This window comes from Sinocyclocheilus anshuiensis, unplaced genomic scaffold (assembly GCF_001515605.1).
Source record: "Sinocyclocheilus anshuiensis isolate Anshui unplaced genomic scaffold, SAMN03320099.WGS_v1.1 scaffold3256, whole genome shotgun sequence".
NCBI lineage: Eukaryota > Metazoa > Chordata > Actinopteri > Cypriniformes > Cyprinidae > Sinocyclocheilus > Sinocyclocheilus anshuiensis.
The window spans coordinates 74,943-83,928 of NW_015552819.1; the positions used below are offsets into that span (position 1 = coordinate 74,943).

General features: G+C 38.4%; 1 protein-coding gene across 1 annotated transcript in view; it reads right to left on the reverse strand.

Annotated features, from left to right (window-relative positions):
- Window positions 1–2,306: 2,306 nt before the first annotated feature.
- LOC107667970 (golgin subfamily A member 4) overlaps window positions 2,307–8,986 on the reverse strand; it is a 33,937-nt gene continuing 27,257 nt past the window's right edge. Inside the window, exons 15-21 of the mRNA XM_016459704.1 lie at window positions 8,726–8,830; window positions 5,301–8,546; window positions 4,619–4,744; window positions 4,355–4,507; window positions 2,687–2,784; window positions 2,494–2,607; window positions 2,307–2,355 (exon numbers count right to left, since the gene is read on the reverse strand). Coding sequence (XP_016315190.1) covers window positions 2,307–2,355; window positions 2,494–2,607; window positions 2,687–2,784; window positions 4,355–4,507; window positions 4,619–4,744; window positions 5,301–8,546; window positions 8,726–8,830 — 3,891 coding nt within the window. The remainder of the gene's footprint in view (window positions 2,356–2,493; window positions 2,608–2,686; window positions 2,785–4,354; window positions 4,508–4,618; window positions 4,745–5,300; window positions 8,547–8,725; window positions 8,831–8,986) is intronic.

Sequence of the window (8,986 nt, forward strand, 5' to 3'; positions counted from 1 at the left end):
AAACAACCATCAATCGGCCTCGGTCTGGAGCTCCGTGCAAGATCTTGCCTCATGGGCCTCATGGGATCATGAGAAAGATTAGGGATCAGCCCCGAACTACACGGGAGGAGCTTGTTAAGGATCTTAAGGATCTTAAGACCACAGTCACCAAGCAAACAATTGGTAACACTACGCCGCAATGGTCTGAAATCCTGCAGTGCCCGCAAGGTCCCCCTGCTCAAGAAGGCACATGTACAAGCCCATTTAAAGTTTGCCAAAGAACATCTAAATGATTCAGAGATGGCTTGGGAGAAAGTGCTGTGGTCAGATGAGACCGAAATTTAGCTCTTTGGCATTAACTCGACTCGCCGTGTTTGGAGGGAGAGAAATGCTGACTGTGACCCCACGAACACCATCCCTACAGTCAAGCATGGAGGTGGAAACATTATGCTTTGGGGCTGTTTCTCTGCTATGGGTACAGGATGACTTCACCGCATTGAAGGTCCGATGGACGGGGCCATGCACCGTAAAATTCTGGATGAGAACCTCCTTCTCTCAGCCAGAACACTGAAGATGGGTCATGGATGATGGGTCTTCCAGCATGACAATGACCAAAAATACCGCCAAGGCAACAAAGGAGTGGTTCAAAAAGAAGCACATTAAGGTCATGGAGTGGCCTAGCCAGTCTCCAGACCTCAATCCTATAGAAAATCTGTGGAGGGAGCTGAAACTTCGAGTTGCCAACCGTGCAAGATCTTGCCTCATGGGGTAAGGATGATCATGAGAAAGATTAGGGATCAGCCCCGAACTACACGGGAGGAGCTTGTTAAGGATCTTAAGGCAGTTGAGACCAGTCACCAAGCAAACCATTGGTAACACTACGCCGCAATGGGCTGAAATCCTGCAGCGCCCGCAAGGTCCCCCTGCTCAAGAAGGCGCATGTACAGGCCCATTTAAAGTAGGGCTGTGCGATATGGACAAAAAAAACCTATCGCGATTTCTTTGGTCAATTTTGCGATTTCGATTTTAATCACGATTTTGACACACACAGACATGCTTTACAGTCATAAAAGCATTCAGTGTGAATTTGAAACATATTTCCAAAAGAAAACCAATTAGAGCTTTATCAAGAAGCTGTAACATGTCTCTAGAACAGACATAAGGCAAAATAATCACTAAGTAAAGGTGTAACAAAATGTCTCTAGAATAGACATATGGCAGGGGGAAAAAAATGCCATGCATTGGTCATAGAGCTCTTTGTGGCATTGCCTCAGATGCTGAACTAGATTTGTTACGCCAAGTTCACACGTACTCCATCTGCAGTGCGTATACAGTATGTGTATGCGGTGCAGAAGCAGCACAGACTCATTTTGCTTTCGCACAGGACGCGTTTGCAGTCCGCTCCTGATCCGTGGCTGTTTACCAAACACAACATTTATCCATTATTTTGATTTCAAATCTTTTTCAGCATTGTGATTCTCTTTTATCACAGTACAGTAATACAATCTTTCATAGGCATATTCACGTTTAAACTCAATAAATATAACTTTGTTTAACTACCACCACGAGTGCCATCTAAAAATCCATGACTTTTCCAGGCCTGGAAATGGCTGTTTTAAAATTTCATGACTTTTACATTTTTTTCATGACCGTAAGAAGATGCACGCTGTTAATCACGTAAGCTGGTCCTCCATTGCGCGAATGCTCCGTTACCTCTCCCTCCTCTAATCATGCCGGATCCGTCACCCCACTTTGTTCCGGGACCTTGCAATTTACAAATTAAGCACTGTCTAGGCCCATACCTTACCTTACTTGGCAGACTATCACCAGTATGGGTAGTGGTGTCAAGGTTATAATTTATAATTTGACACCAAGGTCTACAGGACTATGTGAGATAGAAAGCAAATACAGTTGGCACAGCCCAAAGTTTCACAGCCCAGCAAAGTCCAAAAAGCAGGTAAAATGAGAAAAGGAAACAGAAAATGAAAAAGCGACAGAAAGGTGAATAAGAAATTCTTGAGGTGTAACATTCCTACCAAGCAGCACTGTGATCTCAAAAGACTCTGTGACCTATGCCAAGGGATGCTCTTGATATACTATGATCCTTTCAGAAGCTGCAGAACAACATGGTTTACAGGGGAAAGCTGGATTTGATTTGATTCTCTACAAAGTACAACAGGATGCCCAAATGCTAAAGGGATAAAGGGTTTCATTCTAAATCTTTCCCATCTTTATTTCACAGTGTCTGGTAAAATCACTTCTATTTCTTTTCCAGTTTACAGAGAAGGTAGGCCTCCCTATTGAGCTGTTCTAGCATGCTAAGTCACTCATGCTGACTCATGCAAGATTGGGTTGGATGCTCCAAGGGTCTGCTCCCTTAGAAGATTATAAACATATTTTGCTAACATTTTTACAGATATTTGCTCATTCTCCTGCTTGAGTTGACTTCAGTGGACACCACTTGTTCTGTGATTTATATTATGAGCTTTTAAAAAAGTGAATTAATAAATGTACCTCTTAACTCTCTGTTCCGTCAACTGCATGGCTTCCTCTGCAACCTCTCTCCTTGATCTCTCCTCCTCTAATCTAGAGTTTAACTGAGACAGATGAAACTCTGCCTCAGCCAGCCTGGACAAAACATTTAAGAGAGTATCACACAAAAAGTTTACAACATGAGTCATCTACAAACATTGTCTGTCTGTCAAACCTCATCTTGAGATCTCCGCTGTCTGAACCACTTGGGTTAAAATTGGCACTGATTGGTTCCTGAGGGGCTCCTGGTGGAACTTCTGTGTAGACTGAACCCTGTTGAGAAATGAACAGACTTAAACATATAAAAGACTCAATTCTAATTTCATTTCAAGGCCCTATCATATCTGTTCCTTTTTCAGGGCCAAGAACTAGAGGTGTTGTTGCACCAGTTCTTTCTGTTAGATTTCTTCTTATTATTCTTCATCTGGTTGGGAGTGTATGGCAATATATGATACAAATGATGAGATTTGGTAGTAAACCTTTACATATCTTGTTCAAAACTCATCAAAATAGTTTTTTTGCTTGACTATTCAAATGTTAAAATGACAGGACCAGCTACCTGAAAAACAGGAAATGAGGCAACACATGTTATTTTGATTAAAAGTTGTGTAAGCAGGAAAAAGTCATGTGATTACTGAACCACTGCACTGCAGCACCTCTGTGTGTGCACTCTGCCTTTAAATGAACATCAAAATAAATAAATGAATAAATACATAAACAATTTTTTTAACCATTTATGATACTCAAAATCAGATACAAGTAAACTTCCAAATTGGCACATTCTGAAAATTTTTTAATTTATCAACAGGACTGAAACGATGCAGTTTAGTGACTTATTTGAAAACTGATATTTTTACCAATATGATACAGGTTACATTTATTGATCAGCTGATATAGCAATAATCGTCTTCAACTAGATAGTTGCAGTAACAATGTTCATTATATAATTTAAAGAATCAAAAATCATACATATCAACATTCAGCTAGCACCACAATTTCCAACAACCTCACATCCAGTGACCTGTCATTACTTTTAGCCAAGAGCCCATTGACAAAAAATATATAAGTTTACATGGAAAAGCACCGAAACTTTACTGGACATACTGGAACGGTCAGACTTCAGGCAGAGAAGGTACCCGAGTAAGTGAAATTACTTTAGCCTGTATATATATATTAGTGCTGGGCAGTATGACCAAAAATTTATATCACTGTATTTTTCAAAATTATACCGGTTTCACGGTACATAACGGTATTTTTTTCTCATGCATGACCGGGTGTTAACCATATTTTCTAATGATTGAGAGAAGAAATACTGCAGTATATTGACTTAGAATGCCCTATTTTACTGTCATGATGAGTGAATATTGTCAAAAAATACCACACTAAATAGTGACTAAACACGACCCCTTTTAATACGTTAACCAGGAGTCACTCTCATTTATAATTGCGGCATCGTCTGATAAAATCAACATGCATCTACACTAAAGAGCGGCTATGCGGTTGTTTTGGCTATATTACTTTTTACTAGTAACAAACTAAATTGCGTCATTAATGATTTATTTTATTTTATTTTAATGATTTATTTTAAAATCAACATGCATCTGCGACCCACCCGCAAATAATCAGAATGCATTTTTTTATTACCCGACCCACCCGATCCGCGGATTATCCGCAGCGCCCGCGGATATAACCGCCATATATATATATATATATATATATACATACACACATACATATATACTCTATATATATGGAAAAATAATTTAAACAAACCTTAAAACATTTTTCTTTGTAGCAGTTGTTACAGTATTTCCGATCCACCTTTATAGAAAGATAAACTCACCTGTGTGGGTGAATACTGGTTTTGAAATTGTCTCTCCAGCCAATAGCAGCGATTCTGGAGCTCACTAACAGTCTGCTGTGAGTCTCTGAGCATCTTGGAAATGGTGCTTAACTGGGAGGACACCCCTTCCTTTTCCTCAATTGCCTGTTGCAACTAGTACATATACAAGGATAATAACACATGCACAGATATAAAAGAAAATAATTCATGGCAGTAAATATAACACTTTATTTTGTTTTCCAGATGGAACATTTGGATGCATACCTTGATGTTGAGTTGTTGGAGGCTAAACTCCCTTTGCTGGACCTCTCGCTGGCAGTGCTGCAGATGGCTATGCAACTGGACCCAGTGTTCTTGAGACACATCTTTACCCTGCAAAGCCATGGACTCCTGAAGATACACAGACAAAAGTAACTCATTTTTCTGAGTTTTATGTAAAACAATGTGAAACGAGTGCTGGGACCAAAATAGCCAAAATCTCCCTGAAAAATTAAAATTTTGCTGCATCTTCATTCACCTACTCAAACTATGCCCTAAAACGTGTACTCTTTTTGTGAAGAAAAAAGTACATACTTTTGAGTGTGTAGCAGAATAATAGGCAAGTTTTGGGATATAATAACCACATCATAATTGTATTTTAATGGATCACTTTGTCGCACAGTTAAGTGCATCATTCTGTCACAGTTAACATCCTCGTATACCATTTTCATCAGGTTACATATTGTAGCACACATCCCCTTTTATCTAAATCTCCTTTAGAATTTCCTTTCTCAAACCTGAACACTTGCCCAATAGCCTTTCTAGTAAATCTCTGCTTTTTACAGCATCAAACAGGACTTCTGAACAGGACATCAAACATGTTCAAACTCTAGATGAGTTGAAATTATTTTTCTTATTCTTGAATTTCTTATTTCAATTCAATAATTGTTTCACATTTAGCACTAACCAGGATATGGTGTTTCTCTCTCTCCATCGTCTTGTCTTCTTCCACTTTGCTGGATTCCCACTTGTGGTGTTGTAGCTGGTGCTGAATTCTCTGAATCTGATAATTGGAATTTCTGCAGATCTCTTCTTTTTCCAGGACCAATTTACAGATTTCTTCTTCCTTTAATGATTTTTCACTGATAACTTTAAGCAGCTCTTGTTTGGTCAAATCGAATTCCTCTTGAAGTTTCTTGTACAGTTCATCCAGTTTTTGAATTTGCGACTGAGCAGCAAAAGTGACTTGTTCCTTCTCAGTTTGTGTTTCCCTGAGTTGTGTGATCTCTGAGGTTAATTGCTCTATTTGACAGGTCAGCAGTGAAACTGTGTTTTCCAGTTCAGATGCACTACCTTGCAAGTGCAGACACTTTTCCTTCTCCTGCATCAATAAAGAATCATTTTCATTAATGATTCTGACGAGATGGTTATTCTTTTCTTGTAAGCTCTTTAACTCTCTTTGAATTTTAGCAATTTCGTCCATTTCTAATTTCAGTCTGGCTTCACATGATTCTGATTGTGCCATTAATGTCTTCTTAACCAGAGAAAACTCTTTATCTTTGTTAAACAGCAACCTATCTTTTTCTTGCAAAGCTGTCTGCAAATTCTGAACTTCTTCATGTAGCTCAGAGATCCCTGTTATTTTCTGGGTGATTTGGCCCTCACTTTCCAACAGTTTGACTTGCATCTTATTTACAGACATCTCCTGTGTCCTAAAAACTTCCTCTTTCCCCTGCAGAGTGAATTGTAAAGCTTCAAGTTGAGAGTGTTTGGATTCTAACTGTTCTGCCAAAGATGCCAGTTCGACTCTTTTACTTTCCAATTCATTTTGTAGGGACGTGATCATCTCTTGTTGTCTAAATATTTCTGCCATTGAATTCTTCAGTTCAGATTTAATTATAATGTTTTGGTCATTCATTGCCTGGACATTATCTTGATATTCCACAACCTCTATTTGTTTCTGTCTCAACTTGTCATTTAGTCTTACATTTTCTGTTAAATGCTCCTCTAAAAGGCCTTTTAAATGTGCATTTTCAGATTCAAGCTTTGCAATATTTTCATTCATAACACCAAGCTGACTAGTTAGTGAAAGAACCGACTCATTTCTTTTGCACAATTCCTCTGAGTGACCGTGGCATTCAAGATTTTTCTCCCTTAAAGTGCTTTCTTTCACTTCCAAAGTCTGGTTCAGTCTGGACCACTCCATTTTCAGATAGCTTATCTCTTGTTGAAGGGTAAAAACAAGTTCTCTTTCATGACTAAGTTCCTTTTGTAGCAAACGACATGAATTTGATTCTTTCTGCAGCAGTGTGTCTTTCTCTGTCAGACCTGATTTATGATTATTAGCTTGTTCTTGAAGAATGGAAATACTATGTTGTAATTGCTTGAGTTGGTGCTGATAAGTTTCCATTTGTGTACTTTGGTCTGTTAAGAGCATTTCTTTTTCAAAAACAATCTGTTTGCATTGAAGGACTTGAGAAGTGGTGGATTCAAGTTCTCTCCTAAGATGATCTACTTCCTCTTTGGTCTCCCTGAGACATTTTGAGAGGGCTGCACATTCTAAAGACTTTTCCTGTAAGGTCTCAGCTCCAGACTGCAGTTTCTTTCCAATATTTTTGTGTTCCTCTACTTGCAAAAGCAAATCTTCCTTTTGCTTAAGCAAGCCTTCTATGATTTTACGGTTTTCCGCATCTCGTGTTTCAAAAATCAAGATTTTGTTTTGTAGATTCTCCCTCTCCTTGGTCGTTTCTGTGAGTAACTTCATCTGTTCATTGGTTTGTTTCTGAAGGTACTTATTCTGTTCATCAAGACTAGCAATTTTAGAAGCAAGTTTTTCATTTTCTTCAAGCGTTATTGCAACCTTGTTATTCATTTCAGACACAACTTGGGCCAGTTTAAGCACTTCTTTTTGTTTCTCTTCAAACATTTCTTGTAATTGTTGATTTTGCCTACTCAATGTCTCATGGAGTCTAACAATGCCGTCTTTTTCCAAAAAAATCATATCCATTGACTGTTTGTTTTGCTCGAGTTCTTTGTTCAATTCATTTCCTTGGAGTGTTAGCTCTTCCTTATCTCTTTGCAAGTGTTCTACTGTTTTAACACTTTCTGAAAGCTTCTGTTCAACTTCAGACATTGTGCTTGCCAATCTTTTTTTTTCTTCTGAAACATCAGAGAGGGACTGGACACTAGCCTCAATTTCCCTCTTCAATTGACAATTGTCATTAGTGAGACTTTCGACTTGTAAAAGCAAGTTGCAATTCTGATCTTGCACAGCTTGCATTTGCTCCTTAGCATTAGCCAGGTGCTGCTTTTGTCTTGCAAGCTCTCCCAAAGTCTGCTCAAATGATTTCTGAAGTTTCTGGTTGTTAATGTTTACCAAATGAATACTCGCAATTTTATCAGACAAATGTTTCTCAAGGTTTTCTTTGGCTTCATCTCGAATCTTGAGTTCTTTGTTAAATCTCTCTCTCTCTGCTACGGTCTCCTCTTGAACGATCTTCAGCTTCTCCTCCAATGAAGATATTATCTTTGACTTGTCTTGTACATCTTGCTTAAGCTGTTCTTGACATTCAACCTGCTCCTCAAGCTTTCTAGAGAACATCAGAAGCTCACTTTTATATTTGCTGACTTCAGCAAGCAACTTATGTTCCTCCTGGAAAGAGTCTTTTTCGTGCACTTGTTCTCTATCCAATAGCTGGTCTTTGAGATTCATATTCAGCTTCTGTATTTCCATGCGGAGATCCTGAATTGTTTTCTTATCCTCTTCTGTTTGCTTTATTAAGTCTTTAATTTCATTACTCTTTGACTCACCATCTTTTCTCGCTACTTTTAGATCAGTTTCAGTCCTCTTCAATTGTTCAATCAGCTGAGGTATTAACACATTAAAGAACTGTTGGTCAGAAAGCTGTGGGTCTCTAAAGATTTGAACATCCTGTTCAATTTTAGCCAGCACATCCTCTTTGAACTTCATTTCTAGTTTTAGTTCATGAATTTGCTCTGAGTATTCTGCCGTGCTGGATGTTAGTGCCGATATGTCTTTGTCCTTATCAATGATGACATCTTGAAGTCTATCGATTTCACGCTCACAGCTCTGCAAGTCATGAACCAGCTGTGCTCTTTCTTCCAGATGAGCTGCGTTCAGTCTGTCGAGATCATCGTTTGTTTGAACCAGATCGTTCTGTAATGATTCTATAGTTTCCTCTTGTTTTTGGATCTGAAACGAAAATGGAATGTAATGATATGTTAATCAACTTAATCAAATAAATAAATACATACATACATGCATAAATAAATAATATATTTTGTCAAAATGTAATTGTCAAACTTGCACAAATCAGAAAGAAAAAAAAAAGCGACATGGAAGCCAGTGAACAATCATGTCTAAGATGTTACCTTGTCTTTCAGCACACTGAGTTTGAGTGTCAGTTCTGCAACAGTTGCTTTCATCTCAGAGTTTTCCTTCTCAAAGTTGCTGCATGTCTTTCTAACTTCAGCCAGCTGCACAGCAAGGTAGTCTCAATTACTCAGATGTGATTTAATAACTCACATATACTGTATGTCATATTGTCTTCAATGTGTGACACTGTTCTTGATGCTTGGGTCTGGACTAAACGGAGTTAAAAAATACTAAAATGGATACTGAATGCAAAAAGC